Genomic DNA, 19,008 nt, shown 5'->3' with positions numbered 1-19,008 from the left:
CTGAGTCAGACAGCAAATTCCCATTGGCTATCTGTTTTACATATGATAGTGTATATGTTTCCATGCCACTCTCTCCATTCATCTCACCCTCTTCTTCCCCCCACTGTGTCAACGAGTCTGTTCTCTATGTCTGTGCCTCCATTGCTGCCCTGCAGATAGGTTCGTCAGTACCATCTTTCTAGATTCCATATATGTGTGTTAATATATGATAATTATTTTTCTCTTTCTGATTTATTTGACTCTGTATCAGTTCAGTTCAGTCGCTCAGTCGTGTCTGACTCTTTTGTGACTCCATGAACCGCAGCACACCAGGCCTCCTTGTCCATCACCAACTCCCGGAGATCACCCAAACCCATGTCCACCTAGTCGGTGATGCCATCCAACCATCTCATCCTCTGTCATCCCCTTCTCCTCCTGCCCTCAATCTTTCCCAGCATCAGGGTCTTTTCAAATGAGTCAGCTCTTCGCATGAGGTGGCCAAAGTACTGGAGTTTCAGCTTCAGCATCAGTCCTTCCAATGAACACCCAGGACTGATCTCCTTTAGGATGGACTGGATCTCCTTGCAGTCCAAGGGACTCTCAAGAGTCTTCTCCAACACCACAGTTTAAAAGCATCAATTCTTCGGCGCTCAGCTTTCTTTATAGTCTAACTCTCACATCCATACATAACCACTGGACAAACCATAGCCTTGACTAGACGGACCTTTGTTGGCAAAATAATGTCTCTGCTTTTTAATATTCTGTCTAGGTTGGTCATAACTTTCCTTCCAAGGAGTAAGCATCTTTTAATATCATGGCTGCAATCACCATCTGCAGTGATTTTGGAGCCCAGAAAAATAAAAGTCAGCCACTGTTTCCACTGTTTCCCCATCTATTTGCCATGAAGTGATGGGACCAGATGCCATGATCTTAGTTTTCTGAATGTTGAGCTTTAAGCCAACTTTTTCACTCTTCTCTTTCACTTTCATCAAGAGACTCTTTAGTTCTTCTTCATTTCTGCCATAAGGGTGGTGTCATCTGCATATCTGAGGTTATTGATATTTCTCCTGGCAATCTTGATTCCAGCTTGTGCTTCCTCCAACCCAGCATTTCTCATGATGTACTCTGCATATAAGTTAAATAAGTAGGGAGACAATATACAGCCTTGACATACTCCTTTTCCTATTTGGAACCAGTCTGTTGTTCCATGTCCAGTTCTAACTGTTGCTTCCTGACCTGCATACAGGTTTCTCAAGAGGCAAGTCAGGTGGTCTGGTATTCCCATCTCTTGAAGAATTTTCCACAGTTTGTTGTGATCCACACAGTCAAAGGCTTTGGCATAGTCAATAAAGCAGAAATATATGTTTTTCTGGAACTCTCTTGCTTTTTTGATGATCCAGCGGGTGTTGGCAATTTGATCTTTGGTTCCTCTGCCTTTTCTAAAACTGGCTTAAATATCTGGAAGTTCACGGTTCATGTATTGCTAAAGCCTGACTTGGAGAATTTTAAGCATTACTTTACTAGCGTGTGAGATGAGTGCAATTGTGCAGTAGTTTGAGCATTCTTTGGCATTGCCTTTCTTTGGGATTGGAATGAAAGCTGACCTCTTCCAATCCTGGGGCCACTGCTGAGTTTTCCAAATTTGCTGGCATATTGAGTGCAGCACTTTCATAGCATCATCTTTCAGGATTTGAAATAGCTCAACTGGTATTCCATCACCTCCACTAGCTTTGTTTGTAGTGATGCTTCCTAAGGCCCACTTGACTTCACATTCAAGGATGTCTGGCTCCAGGTGAGTGATCACACCATCATGATTATCTGGGTCATGAATATCTTCTTTGTACAGTTCATCTGTGTATTCTTGCCACCTCTTTTAATATCTTCTGCTTCTGTTAGGTCCATACCATTTCTGTCCTTTATTGTGCCCATCTTTGCATGAAATGTTCCCTTGCTATCTCTAATTTTCTTGAAAAGATCTCTAGTCTTTCCCATTCTATTGTTTTCCTCTATTTCTTTGCATTGATTACTGAGGAAGGCTTTCTTATCTCTCCTTGCTATTCTTTGGAACTCTGCATTCAAATGGGTATATCTTTCCTTTGCTCCTTTACTTTTCACTTCCCTTCTTATCACAGCTATCTGTAAGGCCTCCTCAAACAACCATTGCTTTTTTGCATTTCTTCTTCTTGGGGATAGTCTTGATTCCTGTCTCCTGTACACTGTCACAAACCTCCATCCATAGTTCATCAGGCACTCTGTCTATCAGATCTAGTCCCTTGAATCTATTTGTTGCTTCTACTGTATAATCGTAAGGGATTTGATTTAGGTCATACCTGAATGGTCTAGTGGTTTTCTCCACTTTCTTCAATTTAAGTCTGAATTTGGCAATAAGGAGTTCATGATCTGAGCCACAGTCAGCTCCCAGTCTTGTTTTTGCTGATTGTTTAGAGCTTCTCCATCTTTGGCTGCAAAGAATGTATCAGTCTCATTTTGGTGTTGACCATCTGGTGATGTCCATGTGTAGAGTCTTCTCTTGTGTTGTTGGAAGAGGGTTTTTTTATGACCAGTGCATTCTCTTGGCAGAACTCTATTAACTTTTGCCCTGCTTCATTCTGTACTCCAAGGTCAAATTTGCCTGTTACTCCAGGTGTTTCTTGACTTCCTACTTTTGCATTCCAGTCCCCTATAATGAAAAGGACATCTTTTTTGGGTGTTAATTCTAGAAGGTCTTGTAGGTCTTCATAGAACTGTTCAACTTCAGCTTCTTCAGCGTTGCTGGTCGGGGCATAGACTTGGATTACCGTGATACTGAATGATTTGCCTTGGAAACGAACAGAGATCATTCTGTTGTTTTTGAGATTGCATCCAAGTATTGCATTTCAGACTCTTTTGTTGACTATGATGGCTACTCCATTTCTTCCAAGGGATTCCTGCCCACAGTAGTAGATACAACAGTCATCTGAGTTAAATTCATCCATTCCAGTCCATTTTAGTTCACTGATTCCTAGAATGTTGATATTCACTCTTGTCATCTCCTGTTTGACCACTTCCAATTTGCCTTGATTCATGAACCTAACATCCCAGGTTCCTTTGCAATATTTCTCTTTATAGCATTGAAACCTGCATACAGGTTTCCATCACCAGTCCCATTCACAACTGGCTATTGTTTTTGCTTTGGCTCCATCCCTTCATTCTTTCTGGAGTTATTTCTCCACTGATCTCCAGTAACATATTGGGCACCTACCGACCTGGGGGGGTTCATCCTCAGTGTCCTATCTTTTTGCCTTTTCATACTGTTCATGGGGTTCTCAAGGCAAGAATACTGAGGTGGCTTGCCATTCCCTTCTCCAGTGGACCACATTCTGTCAGACCTCTCCACCATGACCCAGCTGTCTTTGGTGGCCCCACACGGCATGGCTTAGTTTCATTGAGTTAGACAAGGCTGTGGTCCGTGTGATCAGATTGGATAGTTGTCTGTGATTGTAGTTTCAGTCTGTCTGCCCTCTGATCCCCTCTCTCAGTGCCTACCGTCTTACTTGGGTTTTTCTTACCTTGGACGTGGGGTCTCTCTTCACGGCTGCTCCAGCAAAGCGCAGCCACTGCTCTTTACCTCTGATGCGGGGTAGCTCCTCTTGGGCCACTGCCCCTGCCCTCGGTGCAGGGTAGCTCCTCTCGGCTGCGCTCCTGAGCCGTATATTTACTCTCTATAATAGACTCTATGTCCATCTACCTCATTAGAACTGGCTCAAATGCATTCCTTTTTATGGCTGAGTAATATTCCACTGTATATATATATATATGTACCACAGCTTCTTCATCCATTCATCTGTCAGTGGATGTCCACGTTGCTTCCGTGTTCTAGCTATTGTAAATAGTGCTGCAGTGAACATTGGGGTCCATGTGTCTTTTTCATTTATGATTCTCTCAGGGTATATGCCCAATGGTGGGATTGTTGGGTCAGATGATAGTTTTATTCCTAGTTTTTTAAGGAATCTCCATGCTGTCCTCCATAGTGGCTGTATCAATTTATATTCCCACCAACCTTTTGCAAAAAGGTTCCCTTTTCTCCACACTCTCTCTAGCTTTTATTGGTTGCAGATTTTTTTTGATGATGGCCATTCTGACCAGTGTGAAGTAATATCTCATTGTAGTTTTGATTTGCAGTTCTCTAATAATGAGGTATGTTGAGCATCTTTTCATGTGTTTATTATCTACTGGTATGTGTTCTTTGGAGAAATGTCTGTTTAGGTCTTCTGCCCACTTTTTGATTGGATCATTTTTCTGGTATTGAGTTGCATTAGCTGCTTGAAAACCTCCCTTGTTAGTTAGCTCTGGATCCTAGGAAATTTTCTTCCTATCAATCTGTAACTCATTTGGAGCAACACATCTCCCACAGAGCAACTTGGCCACATTCCACTTCCATTAGCAGCTCTCAGAACAGTTGAAGATACCCGTCATGTCTCCATTAGCCGTTAATCTAAACATTCCCCAATTCTCATAACCTTTTCTCATACATGGATTCCATGCCACTAGCTAGCTTAGTCACTGTCTTCTAAACCTACCATAGCTTGTCAGGACCCTCCTTAAACAGTATTACTAGAATTTAGCACTTTCCCTGCTGCTTTTGTTGTGGTTTAGTCTTTTTAGTCGTGTCCAACTCTTTTGTGATCCTGTAGACTGGAGCCCACCAGGCTCCTCTGTCCATGGCTGCACTTGGCACCTAATGGTAGGAGGCTGTGGTCTCCCCATGCCTTTTTTGCTTCTTTTAGAGACAGTGAAGTAGAATTATCTTAATGATGTGTGTATAAATGACTGCTGAGCCCGTTGATGTCTGTTATTTTCCTTTAGATTAGGAATGATTTGAGGTTAGTGTCCTATTTACTGTTCCAGCATAGCTGCTTGCATATACAAGGCACTTGATAAATGATTTTGCAGATAGCTTAAGCTAAGTTTTCCCTTTTTTATACCTAAGCAATAATTCTTGAGCCCATTTTACATTTATCATGATTAAAGTTCTTTGTTTTTGTCTGTAACCTTTTGGTGCTCCATTTTTGATTCTGTTATCTGTCTTCTGTGCAGTTACTTCCAGCTTTTTGTGTGGAATACAGATTTGAGAAGCATTCCTTTTGTGTCAATACCATTGGATAAAAGAAATAAAAGAAGAACTACTTTTTTCAGTCTGATACAGTGGCTTGGTGGGAAGTACACTTGATTCTGTAGATTTAATTATACTTTTGTTAGTAACCCTGCTAACCTAACATTGGGCCTCTCTGGTGGCTCATTCTGTAAAGAATCATTTTGACTCTCAGAACTTCAGTTACTTTATCTTATTTTACCTGCCTCAAAGAGTTAATAGGATGGTCAAATATGACAGTATATTTAAAAGCAGTTTTAAAAGGTGTTTCAAAAATTATATAAATCCAAGATTTGAAGTTGTTATTGTTTTTGATGATATCTTGAGAATCTTATTAAATGTTCCATAGGAATAGTTCTCTGAAATTTTATGATTTGTTTTGTAACTGCTACTCACCTAAGGTTTGACTGTCTTGACTAATAAAAATGTATTCACACATAGTTTTACTTTCCCCAAAGTCTAGTAATTTAGTTTGTCATTGGAAATGGGTGGAGAGAAGAGTTCTTTCAGGTTTATGATCTTCGTGTTTTTGAAAAACATCCATTTAAGTGTATTTGGTGGTACACAGGTCTTTGTTTTTGGCAATGTAAATTACGGCCTGTGAAATTTTATTAGCTTTATAGAGGAAAATTGTGCATCAGCATTGTGTTTTGTTCTACTAAATTACCTTGACTTTTTAATTGAAAGGCAGTTTATTTTAATTTTAGTATCAGTACTATAGAAAGTCATGGAAATATTTAATGATCATGTAGTTTGAACCCTCTGATGAGCAGCAAATTATCTTGTCTGCCTGACTTTTAATAGATGACTTTTACCCACTGGATCTGCCAAACTAGTGTGTAAAGATACTGTATCAGACTCTAAACTGAGAATTCAAATGGAAGTCAAATTCAGACTCATAATAATCAGCTTTTACTTTGTACATGTTCCAGAATACTGGGGAGAATATTAAATCAACCCTAACACAGATAGTTTTCCCTCATTCTGATTATGAAGATCTTAATTTAACCCTTTCCTGTGTAAATTATTTTGATTCCTTAATTTCTACAATAACAAGTGATTTCAGCAAATCCAGTTAGCATAAAGCAATCTTGTGGTCATTTTTATAGTAATTCAAGAAGCAAACACTGAGAATGAGAGAATTGAATGAACATACTTGGTTTTTTTTAAATTTCTGGCCTCTGAAGTTATATCAGCAGTCTTAGCCCACTTATCCTACATATAACAAGAATTTTAATAAATGAGGTGGAATATTTATGTCGAGGATCCTGGCCCAAGGCTGGATTATATGGCTCCTGGATGTAGCAGGTGTGTGAGTCAGCTCTCACACTGATAACCATTTCTGAGTCAGGGAGCTAACAAAACTGCATAAAGTGGAGTTGGATCCGCTGCCAGTTAATTAGTTTACAATGACATTTCTCTTTTTATTTTATTAAATAGGTAAAATAGACACATAGTAAAAACTAAGTTCAAAAAAGCAGAAAAGTGTATACAGTGAAAAATGTCTACCATCCTGTGGCCCCCAATTTCCCTCTCTAGAGGCAACCCTGAATGTCAGTTTCTTAGGTATTTCCCAGAAAATTCTATACATTTATAAACAAGTGTGTGTGTGTGTGTGTGTGTGTATACCTTACACTTCTCTGTACTTTTTTCTTTTATATATTTTTGCTGTCATTACCATCAGCAAATACAGTTGTTTCGTTTTTAATGGTTGCATAGGATACCTTTGTTTGGATGTTTGATAAATTTTTAAACGACCAACTCACAATTGGTGGACATCAAGCTAGTTTTTAATCTTTTCATACTACAAACAATATTGCAGTGAGTGTTCTGTATATACATGTACTGCATAGCTGTAGGATAAATTTCTAGAAGTGGAATTTCTGAATCAAAGAGTAAGTGCATTATTTGGTAGATGTTCCCAGATTACCCACTAGGAGATGACCTGTTTACAGTTTCATTCACAGTGGTTTTCAGACAGGATTCCCTGCTTCACCAGCCTCTACTTTTCTGAGACATCTCATGCCTCTTTTTTTTTTTCCCCACACTGTGCTTGATAAAAATCAGTAAAATCAAATCTCCTTTCAAGACTCCATACTGATAGTCCCCTTTCAATGTGTCCTCATTCTTACCTTATCATTCTTTCTTTTCCAACATGTAATTATTTTATTATGTGCAGATTATGCTTTTCAGTTATCACACTTTAATTTTCCTGATTACAAATTACATGTGAGGGTATATTTCCTTCAGAAATATAAATGTCAAAGGGATTATTTTTAAACATATTTTCTAAAAACAGCTAATTGTATTAGTGGTTTGTGAACTCTTTCTTAGAAGTAGCACTCGGTTCTTAAGCATTTGCTTTTTCTTATCACTTATTTCAGTGTTTTATCATTGTATTTATTTATTTTTTATTGAAGTATAGTTTATTTACAGTGTTGTGTTAATTTCTGCTGTACAGCAAAGTGATTCAGTTATAAATATATATGCATTCTTTTTTTAATCTTCTTTTCCATTATGGTTTATCATAGGATATTGAATATAGTTCTCTGTGCTGTATTCACTGTTTTATCATCTTTACCATCTAGGCTTATTTGTTTTGGGGTCAGTAGTGGTCTCTGCTCTGATTACCATGACTTACCATAAATTAGTATAAAGTGTTTTTTAGATACAATACACCTCTATAAAGCTACCAGTGATACTCCATCTCTAGATTTCCTAATGTACACTAATGAGTGATGTGTAAGGAGAATGTGTTGTTGATTTGTGTTTGTGTAATCTATGTCCAGCAAACATACAATAAGTGTGAGGCGTTGGGTTTTAAGAAACTCTTGAAAATTGCCTTAAAATTGCATTTTAAATATGTTTATTATATCTATTGGTGATGGACAGGGAGGCCTGGCGTGCTGCGATTCATGGGGTCGCAAAGAGTCGGACACAACTGAGCGACTGAACTGAACTGGACTGGTTGTATCTATTAGATGCTTCCCATTTAATCCTGTGTCCAGTGTGGTCATCACTTTAGCCAGCAATGTGTCCTTTATTCACTATCATCCTTTTGTCCTCTATTTCCATGTGTCTTCTAATCAAAGAAAGTCAAAGTAATCACCAACTATTTGTGATAGTAGAATGTGCAAAATATCTTATAGTTCTGAAAGGCCACAGTATAACTGGAGGAGGAAGTGTGAGTTGAGATTAATTAGAGAAAGGCTGTTAGGAAACAGTGGATGCAGTTTTTTTTTTTCTTCTCCAACAGTTTTAGGGATTATTAATGATTGCAATTGGGTATGGTAAATTCTGGTAATTTGATATTAGTTCTATGAATAACACATAACAGATTTAGAGTAATTCCCTCACTTTCTTCTGTTCCTCAATAGAAATTTTTTTCTTAACAAATATTTTTATTAAAAATATTTTCCTGGTAACTTTAAGGTTAAAATAATTGCTACTCACTATCATCAGTGGACATGATATACTTATTAGTCCAATGGGAGATGTTTTAGGTTTCTAAATAGGATATCTTTCTTTCCTCACTGATTCTGTGGTTTAGTCACTAAGTCATTTCTGACTCCTGTGACACTGTGGACTATAGCCCACCAGTCTCCTCTGTCCATAGGATTTTTCAGGCAAAAATCCTGGAAGGGGTTGCCATTTCCTTCTCCAGGGGATCTTCCCAACCCAGGGATCGAACCCATGTCTACTGCACTGCAGGCAGATTCTTCACTGACCAGCTACCAAGAAAGCCCATTGTTTCTGTGCTGCTGCTGCTGCTAAGTCGCTTCAGTCGTGTCCGACTCTGTGTGACCCCAAAGACGGCAGCCCACCAGGCTCCCCCGTGCCTGGGATTCTCCAGGCAAGAACACTGGAGTGGGTTGCCATTTCCTTCTCCAGTGCATGAAAGTGAAAAGTGAAAGTGAAGTCATGTCCGACTCTTAGCGACCCCATGGACTGCAGCCTACCAGGCTCCTCCATCCATGGGATTTTCCAGGCAAGAGTACTGGAGTGGGGTGCCATTGCCTTCTCCGCATTGATTCTGTATTCACCTTCAAATTAACATTATTGAAGATTTGTATGCAGACAGTTGCATTAATATAATTATTTGGAGTGGGGCACATTTCTCTAACCATTCCTCTAAGAATAAGAGCAGTGGCCTTTTTCAAAATTTTCACTATAGATTGAGTTCATAGACTATTTATAGGCTAATCTGGGATCCCAGCCACTATTAATTATACATTTCTAGGTGAAATTTTTTTTTCTATGTTCCAAAAAAGTCATGTATTTTTTAAAAAAACTCTTGACCTGAAACTCATTCTAAAATTGAGGACTATTTCTATTTTAAGTGTTTCTCCAAGAATTACATAGTAGATAACTTTCATTTTGTGCTTGAAGGCTGTTATTAAACAGTCTTAAAATATGTAATTTTCAGGAGTAATTAATGTCGCTTACATCTTTTCTTAGATTTTAAGTTTTTTTGAAAATTACAGAATGAGTCTAGATTTTGTGTTAAGTTGCTATATTTTATCTGTCCCTCGATATGCCAGGAGTGTAACTCAGAGGGAAGAACCCTTTAAATTGTAACAGTTAAAATTGTTTTTGTGCTTTGGAGTAATCCACCAAAAAGATAAAGGAAATAAACTGGTAATCATCCAGCCATAAAACCTTTTCCTATATACTCCCCAAAACCTGAGCAAAGAGCTGACAGATGTGTGAAGCTTTGTCCAACTTCATCAGCTGCCTCTGAGAAGAGGTAAAATTCCAGAGTTAATATTCAGGAAAGAGACACCAGAAAATCCATCTGATATGACTCACTGCCACTCCTGTGAAACTGAAATGTTTGTGTTTTTATTTTAGTGACATTGTACGCCTCCTGTATTCTCCTGGGAGTGTTCCTGAATAGCAGTATACCTATATTTTTTGAGCTTTTTGTGGAAACTGTCTACCCAGTTCCAGAAGGAATTACTTGTGGAGTTGTCACTTTTTTAAGTAATATGTTCATGGGAGTACTTTTGTTTTTTCTCACATTTTATCACACAGGTAAGAAATTTGACTTTTCATTGACTATCTAAATGTGTCCATTAGTAGAAAGGTCTGTGGTGCTGGTGTATAGAGAATTATGTGACGAGTTCTAAGGCAAGTCACGTTATTTGAGCTTTCACGTTCCAATGAAAGAAAATATCTTCAGTTGCTTTTCTTGAAATGCATCCTAGCTTAATGTAATGTACCTGAACCCCTCGCACACACCTGGAGTTTCTGATTTAATTAACTTGGACAGGGGCCCAGCATTTCTACCTAACCCTCCAGGTAATTCTAACATGCTGTTTCTCATTGAGAACCACTGATATCTTGCTTTAAAAAAAAATACTTTGACTCTACTGTCTTAATATAAGGTCAAAATTAAGGTCAGGGATATATATGTAGTTTAAAGCTTTATGGATAATGAGAGGCCACTCAAAGAGCAGATCCAGTGTATAGGACAGCTTGTCCAGTGAACATTTTATGATTACAGAGATGCTCTTTGTCTGCTGTCAACACAGTAGTCACTAACCCCACGAAGCTAATGCAGCTACCAACCTGGGTTTTTCATTTTGTTTCATTTTGATTAATTTAAATTTACATTGAATTGCTACATGTGGCTGCCGAATTTGTCAGTGCAGGTATAGTGTGCAAAGAAGGTTAAAGTTAGAATCCAGGGGTATGCCTTTGAAGAAGAGGGAGGTCCTCACAAAAGAAAGGATTAGGGTCCTCAGCCCACGTGGAGGAGTTCACCTTGGACCAAAGGAGGTGGAGAGAAGCCAGTGTACATGCCTTAGAAGCAGACATCTCTGCCAGGCACATTGCTCAGGGAGAGTTCCTTCTTGATGTCACCAACTTTTCTGCTTAGAAGCCAGTTCATCTATGATGAGCTTGTAGGAAGACAGTGGAGAAAGGGCCTAAGGAGAGAGTGAAATAGCTTTTGGGGGGTGGGAGGAACTGCTGCAGGGACAGCTGCAAAGCTCACTGGGCATTGTTGAAGGCAGACCCCACGGTGCTGGGGTCGGCAGCTTTGTAGTGACTCTGCTTTGAAGTTGCTTGGCTTCCTCTGATACTGTCTTTTCTGCAGTCCAGATTTTGTCTCACTGGTTTAGAAAATCGGGGCCCAATTATTTAGGCTTCTTTTTGGCATGTGAAAAATAAAGATTTATACTTATTTTATACTTCTATACTTCTTATTTTTTATTTTGTACCTGTGAGTTATAAATATTTTATTAATTTTTACTAGGTTTCTGTCCCATTTTATTTCATCTTAAACAAATGAATATTACCACCTTTTTTTTTCTGGTTGCTATTTTCTTAACTACTTATCAGATACCAGTAAATATGGGTAATTTGTACATGTAAGAATCTAATTCATAGGACTCAAATATAAGAAATGCTCTGAAATGTGACACTTCAAGAAACCTAATTGTTTTCAGGAATCCTTACAGTCTTGTAATTGAAATAATAGCAACAATAACATCCTTGACTCAAAAATAAGTTTTTGAAACTATAAAAGCTGATGAAACAGAATCTCCCTGAGCTTTGGACAGCTTTTGGCAGAGCACTTTCACCTCACAGCGAAGAGCATCCAAATGCTATATTATTTTCTTAATAAAATTAACAATAAACTAGATCATTTCTGTCGATCAGTAATTCAGGAAAAGAAGTTTTCATCTTTGCTAAACCTGATATCCGTTTGGTTTGCCCTGTGAAAGACAGTAATATTTTCGAAAGAGAGTGATATTAATAAAGTCAGACCACTCTTCACTGTCCTGGAAACGTGTGTTTCCATTAGAAGAAATGCCATCACCAGGTGTCAGGGTAAAGTCTTTGCCTCCAGTTAGTTTTCTAAATGGAATCATCTAACAGTTATTACATTGTCAGCTGTAACCCACTTCGGTAGTGTCGCTGTTGACAGAGATGGCTGTTGCCCGTAGAAATGGTTTTCCAGCTCACAGACACAGGTGGGCTGAGCGATCCTTGCAGCCTGGCTGAGCATGCATGGTTTCAACTATGGAATGGAAATTGCTGTCTTCCCAGCGTTTAAAAACATCAAGAGTAGATGCCAGATCATGTTACCCTTAATAGACCTCCTGCATGTGGCCTATAGAATATAGCAGTCATGTATTCATTGGTCAGTTTAAGGCAGGAACCACTCCTGCGCTGTCTGACGGTGGAGGAGGCCAGTGCATTCCTGCCATTGCGCTCAGCCAGCAGAGAATCTCCGCCACTCTCCTGGTTCCTGCATGGGGCAGCTTCCGATTTGTTCAACGGAGACGGGCATCTGTATGTCAGTCAGTGCTCACTCCTCCTTTTGCAGGTTCTTGGTGACCAGATACAAGCAGACATTTATGTTTCTTTGGCACGGGCAGTGTTAGAAATAGCACCATTTCTGTTAATTCCTATCTCATGATATGATCAAGTGTTTATTTAGCTGGGGGAAAAAAGCTTCCCTCTTTTGGGTTGGTTTCTGATCACATGTTCTTAGGCATATCTGTATAGATAGATGTTAAAGGTTTCTGCCTAAACTCCATGACTACTGTGAAAAATAAAACTTTAAATAAAAGTTAATCAAACAGGATGATTTTCAGGACAAAAAAAATCTCAGTATGTTTTGACATTTTAGAGTTAATGAGAAAATCAGTGTGAAAGAGCTTTGACCAGGGCATGACTGGCACTCACTAAATTTTTTTTTTCCTTCTGGATAATTTTTTTTTTCCTTCTGGTGATGATAGGAATTTAAACATCTAGGCTTCTATTTTTTTAAAAATGTTTTTTATATGCTTATTTTTCAATGTGTGTAAGGAATACACACAAACCCATACCCCACAACTTTCTAAGGCTAAAAAGTTATTAGAGATATGAAAACTCTGTTGAGATTCTTTCCCTTATGATTAGTTGATCTCCACCCCAGAAGTCCCATATATAACATGCCTTATAGCCTCGGTGTGATGATACAGAAATGACAAATCTGAAAAAAAATTATGTAAAATTATTTCCTAAACTTTTATATATGATAAATTCCCTTCCATTAGAACCAGTGCTTGAATGTCATAATTTAGTCATTTTAAATTTGAAAAACTCACCCAGAAGTTATTTATATGTCAGAATTCAGCTATTAGTTACATGATTGGAGGGTCTGATTTTTAATCATCATAAAGATCGGTGGTTTTTTTAGATCAGTTCTCAAGGCAGTACTGAACTTCCTGACCAGAGTTTTTGTTTCCCCATCATGTGCTATCTGGTAGATGACTACATCAGATGTGGCTTTTCAGAGCCATACAGACTAACCCAAAATGACCACATTAGAGTGCTTTGCCTGGCAAGACAGGCTCTGGTATTGATTCGCCTGCAGATTATGGCCATTGCCATCATGGATGATGAATGTCACACAGGCTTCTATACCAAGGCCACTTGACTTACGTGGAGCCCTAGGTCAGAGTCTCCCTTGTCCTGTGTTGATTCTGCTTTGGGAACCTGGGACCCTGTCAAACATTTCTTAGAGTTTGTCTGACTTGGGTTTTTCAGGGTCACTTTCAAAAAAAGTTACTTGCTCCTTAATATAATCATATTTGCAAAACTGAGTTGCTTTCTATAATATTTGCTTTACAAATCTCAATGACTTATTTCAGATAGCACAGTGATGTTTTATCCTAATGACTTCACATACAAAATCCATTTGAGAATGCTGTTATATTCTTTATATGCTCTAAAGTGTATTCTAATGTTCTATTTTTATAGTTTGTAGCTTGTTCTGTAGTTTGTATTGTCTGGGTTTTGTTGTTGTTCTAGAAGCTCTGCAACAAGTTTTGGCTAAAAGCATTAAAGGTTTTTAACTCAGTCTTTCATTTTGAAGTAGCCGACCATCAATTTGAGGCTGCGTCGTGTGCTGAGGAGGGAGTATTGTCTGGTGGTTACCAGGAGAACAGGTTCAACAGGTGTATACTAGTGAGAAGTAATTTTATATCTAAGAATAAAAATAACGCAATGTGACGGTCAAAGCTATTGGGTAATTAATGTGGAGTGAAGGGAGTATTAAATTGTGAAATCATTGTGTCAGCTGGTTCACTTGAGATACAGTGGAGACAGTTTTGTTAAATCATCATAATTTTGGCTAAATCAACAAAGTAAGTAGAAGGCTGGTTTTGGAAAGTGTGTTATTCCCAGTTATTTGGAATCAGACAAATAAGTTGAAGGTGGTAGAAACTGAAAGTGTGGCATCACTGCAGGGAAAGATGAGGTGAAAAGTAGAATGGTTCATCCTAATTAGTTCAGTCCCAACAGAGCCTCAGCATTTGGTGCAGAGCCCTGAAACATAGGACATGTCTCACTGTGTAAATTTGTAAATTGACAGGGTCCTCAGGCTGCAGCACAGGAGATGGTCAAGAACCAGCAGAAATGTAGAAGCAAATCACGAGCCTTGGAGTAGGGATTTATATGCTCTCTAGTGAAAGGCAAAGGGAAGGAAGGTTGGAAAACCATGCTCACTTTAAAAGATACAAAGACAGTTTCGATGGATAAGGCCTCTGTTGGTTTAATCATGTCATATGACCCTGGACTTCAGAGAACCACAGTTCACGTCACTCCTGCCAAGTCAAGTCGAACTTTTAAGCAAAACCATTTCCTGCACATCAGAGCCACTTTAGCTGTGGTGTATGTGAATAGTTTTCAATGGAAAAGGCAGAATTTTTCCTCCCTGACCTTCTTCTCTCTAAACAATAATTTCTTGGAACACTGGTAATTGGGTAAGCCAGATGAACTCACTGTAGAGTGGACTTGGCTTTTCAGTGAGAGGTGTGCACAGCAGTGAACATCAACCAACAAACCATGACACTGAAGAGTAGTTTCGAGTTATTTTTAGGAATTTCATATTAAACCTCGGTAGAAGGAATCGTTTTACAATGCTGATGAAATAAAGGTCTGCTTTGGCAATATTTGACCAATTTCTAGGTTTAAGGAGAGCTAGGACAAGTTGATCGTTGTTACTTGTGTGTTACTCTAGCTCCCATGAAATACAGTCTCTAAGGTTTAGAAAATGTCCTTGATGTAGATTTCTTGTCAAGTGCTGTACTTCCTGAGCTACTGCTTTAAGCAAATTTTAAATTTGACCTTAAAGTTAGAAACGCTCACTTTTCATATAAACGCTATGCTGTTGTCTCTATTTTGCTGCTTTTTCCTCTTATTTTTTCACTGCTGCTTTTTGCCTGTTAAAATTATTGTCAGAAATCCAGAGGCTATCTGGTTAATATAAAAGCAGAAAATGCTGGGTGTGCCATTTCAGGGAATATTAGAATAAAGACAAGATCCCAAAGATCACAGCCTTTCTGAGTATTTAGATTATAGTCAATCCAAGTAAAGAACAGAAACCAGCTTTGTGTAAAAAAATACCATTGAAATACACATCTTTGTTGCGTGCTGTAGAATAGCATGTCTGACTTTTAAAATGTAGAAATGGAGAGGTTAGGGAGGCTCCTTTTGTGAACAGTGTTACAGCACCTTTTCTTACCGGTTGGTTTTCTGATTTCCATTCCTGAGCATAAATTGCTCTTTTGGCCATATGAATTATGGATTAATGTAAAGCAGCAGCATAGAAATCTTTTGGATGATTTTTGAAGATTAAGGCAGTATTAGCATTCTGTAGAAACAGAGAGGGAAAATATAAAATGTATAGTAGTGCCCAAAGGAAAAAATGTACTAGGAAACATATTTCCTTCATTTTTTGCTTTTCTGAAAAATTGAAATTGCTGAATGGATATTAAACTAGAGAAGTTAACCACCCCACCCACCCTCCACCACCACCACCACCAGATTCTTTGGGCCAAGAAACTGCTCACTTCTACACCAAAACCTCAGAACTGACTGACAGATGGGTCGGGATAGAAGGAAGCTAAACAGATACATGGCTCCAGGGCCCCTGGAGCCAGAGGAAGCAGCCAGAAACAGCACAGTGGACTGGGCAGCACGTGTGTTTTGGTAACAAGACACCCAAGATTGGCCTGTCGGAGAGTTGTGAATTCATGAATGAGCATTTTTGAAGAAGCACATTCTCAATTCCATTAAATCAAAAACATCATTATTTGAATTGCCTGTTTAGATGATTCCTATCAGTTTTCTGGTAACTGGCATCATACATAACCATTCTGTTGGTAGGAAAAAAAGACTAGAAAGAAGCCAAAGCATCCTCAGTAGTATCTCGCAGGGTCGAATTAGGATTCATTTTATAATGTTTTACTTAATATATGTATATATATAAAATATGTTTTACTGTGATTACTAATATGATTTTTTGCTGAGAGTTAGGTATGTTGTTCCCCCAAAATATAAAAGTTTTATCTTAAGGTTCAGGTGATTTTGTTTGTCTGTCTAATCCATCAGATATTTCAAAGCAAGGATAAGAGTGATGGTGATAGAGGGCACCTTATACATAATTAACAAACTAACATTTAAAGGTTATTGATTTTTTTTTCTTGAAGTAAGATTTTGTTTTGTCTTGCAACTGAAGGCAAGGTGGATTAAACATGAAAAGTCATAAACCATACTGATTAAAAATATCCACAGGAAAGCCCTGTAACATATTACGTGCATCACTTAGACTCCAAATTTGTCACTGTTTATTGAAAGTTGGGTTTCAGGCATCCCAGGGCACATTTATTATAAGTGCTTATTTTAAGTGCTTTTGAATGCAAAAAGCAGCCAGCATACAAGTGGCATTCTGCTGGTGACACATGAATGCTTACAAGTGCATGTTTTTGTCTTACAGAATTGTCTTGGTTCAACTGGTGCCTTCCCGGGTCGTGTTTGCTCAGTCTCCTTCTCATTCTGTGCTTCAGGGAATCCTATGACAGACTGTATCTTGATGTGGTTGTCTCAGTTTAATAGCACAGACTTGAAGGAGTTTAAAAGGAGACTTGAAATCAACACTGCCTACTGCACATTTGCTTGGAATTGCACAGGAGGAAAAAAAAAACAAAAGGAGAAGAGAGAAACTTCATTCAGAGGTTTTTTTAGGTTACAGGCGATCACATTAATTTAATTACTACTAGGTAATAATAATGTGGAACTTGAGTGATAATAGTGGATTTAAAACTGTATCAGTGACATACCTGTGCCAGAGTCGGTTTAGAAGTGTGAAGTCTTACCCAAAAAGCACTACCTAGGTAATTTTCTCTGTGTTTTGTGCCAGTGCTAAGCTACTGATTGGTTCATTGTAATTATGAAAAGGAGTAAAGGGTGCCTATCACATGAAGATAGCTCCTTCCCTAAGCCACATATCAGAATAGGAAGAAATGCCACTAACTTCTAAAGAAGTTTAAACCGTATATCAGATTTTAATTATAAAATAGCCAAGAGGTGTATCAATGATAGAAATTAGCCACATGTACACTACATTTTTTTCTAATAAAGCAATTTCTTATATGACTCCTGATTTGTAATTAGATTGGAAAGCTTCGGCCACCTTAATTATGGTGGTCAAGTGCTTTCTAGCGAGTTCAGAGCGCATACTTTGTGTCTCGATCTTAACTTATCCTTGTTTCTGTGAAATACAGTTTCATCTACTAGGCTCTTAAATGTTTATATTAAAGGTGACTAAATGTTTAATATAGTTGCATTAAATGCTGTATGAAAAAATGTAATTACGTTCCGATTTAGCACTTTGTGAAAAGTGAAATGACAAATCCCACATTACATCCTGTGTCTTTGGGCAGATATATGTGTTGTGGCATGGGATGGGAAATCCAGCACCAGCTGTTATTGACCAGGGTTGCATTTTATTAAATAACCCTTGTTTGAAAATAACAATTTATAGCCTTGAAACTTTCAAATCTGTGGAGTGATTTCTGAATTCCTTCCTTGTATCTCCATTCAGGGTATAAAATATTCAGTTCTATATGGAGTCAGTATATTGGAGAGGGCAGTGTTTTGCCAGTTCCTGCCTTCTTTCTGTAAATGACAGCTTTTTCAAAATTAACACCCACTGGATAGTTCTTAGACATGTATTTCACTATGACATAAAGTAATATGCTCTGGTGGGGTTATGGTATTACCACTCTTCAGATTTACATAATTCTCCTCTTTCAAGAAAATCAAATGCTCTCTCAAAAAGTCCAAAATAATATTTTACCTTCATTGTTTTCAGCTTCCTCCAATTCCTTCCTCTTTTTCCTCACTTAAAATCGTATCTTCATTGTCAACTATATATGTATGTATATATTTATTATTTTTTGAGGATGTGAGTACAGTTTTTGTCAGCTAAGTATCTATTTTATTTGTCTTCTCCTGGACAGGCAGAGTGTAAGCCAGCTCCTTCCATTAGCCGGGGTGCTAAAGTAAGGTTAAGGGGACCTGGTCAGCATTTGATTCACTCATCTGCACACATGTGCACACACCATCACACATGTCCCATATACTTCCTCCGTTTCCCCTTGATAAGTTGAAGGCTATGCGTTAACTCACTTCCATCCTAGAGGAAGAAACTGTTGCCGCCGGCCTTCTAATATCCTAAATTGTTCAACCTGGGAAGTAAAAAATCCTCAAATTTAACATCTGTCTTCAGTCACCTTTAGACCATCCCCCTTTATAACCTCCCTGCTAATAACTCAGCAGCCGGAACTAAGGAACTTGCTGAAGAGGAGAAGAAAACCCATGAAAGCTAGGCTTAGTTCCCTTTAACTTGGTCATTCTTCTTAAAAATAAAAGGAAAAGAAAGCAGAATTCTTCAGTATAACTGAAAGCCAGTCAAGACCCAGTCCATGACCCAGGTGCTAAAATAACCACCACCCCCTCCTGTTTAGAATGAGGCTAGAAAGGCAAGGGAAGAATTATGATGCATTTGGTTTTAGTGAAAACTGTTGTGTTTGAGGGAGTTCCTATATAAAATTTAG

General features: G+C 38.3%; 1 protein-coding gene across 1 annotated transcript in view; it reads left to right on the top strand.

The window, feature by feature from the left end:
- Positions 1–17,949, top strand: part of SLC49A4 (solute carrier family 49 member 4) — an 84,708-nt gene extending 66,759 nt beyond the window's left edge. The window contains exons 8-9 of the mRNA XM_043873964.1: positions 9,962–10,144; positions 16,887–17,949. Coding sequence (XP_043729899.1) covers positions 9,962–10,144; positions 16,887–17,002 — 299 coding nt within the window. The 3' untranslated portion in view covers positions 17,003–17,949. The remainder of the gene's footprint in view (positions 1–9,961; positions 10,145–16,886) is intronic.
- The last annotated feature ends 1,059 nt before the right edge of the window (positions 17,950–19,008 follow it).

The sequence above is a fragment of the Cervus elaphus genome, chromosome 19 (assembly GCF_910594005.1).
Source record: "Cervus elaphus chromosome 19, mCerEla1.1, whole genome shotgun sequence".
In the NCBI taxonomy this organism is placed as follows: domain Eukaryota; kingdom Metazoa; phylum Chordata; class Mammalia; order Artiodactyla; family Cervidae; genus Cervus; species Cervus elaphus.
Note: the sequence above shows the minus strand (reverse complement) of the source record. Positions and strands in the feature narration are given on the sequence as shown.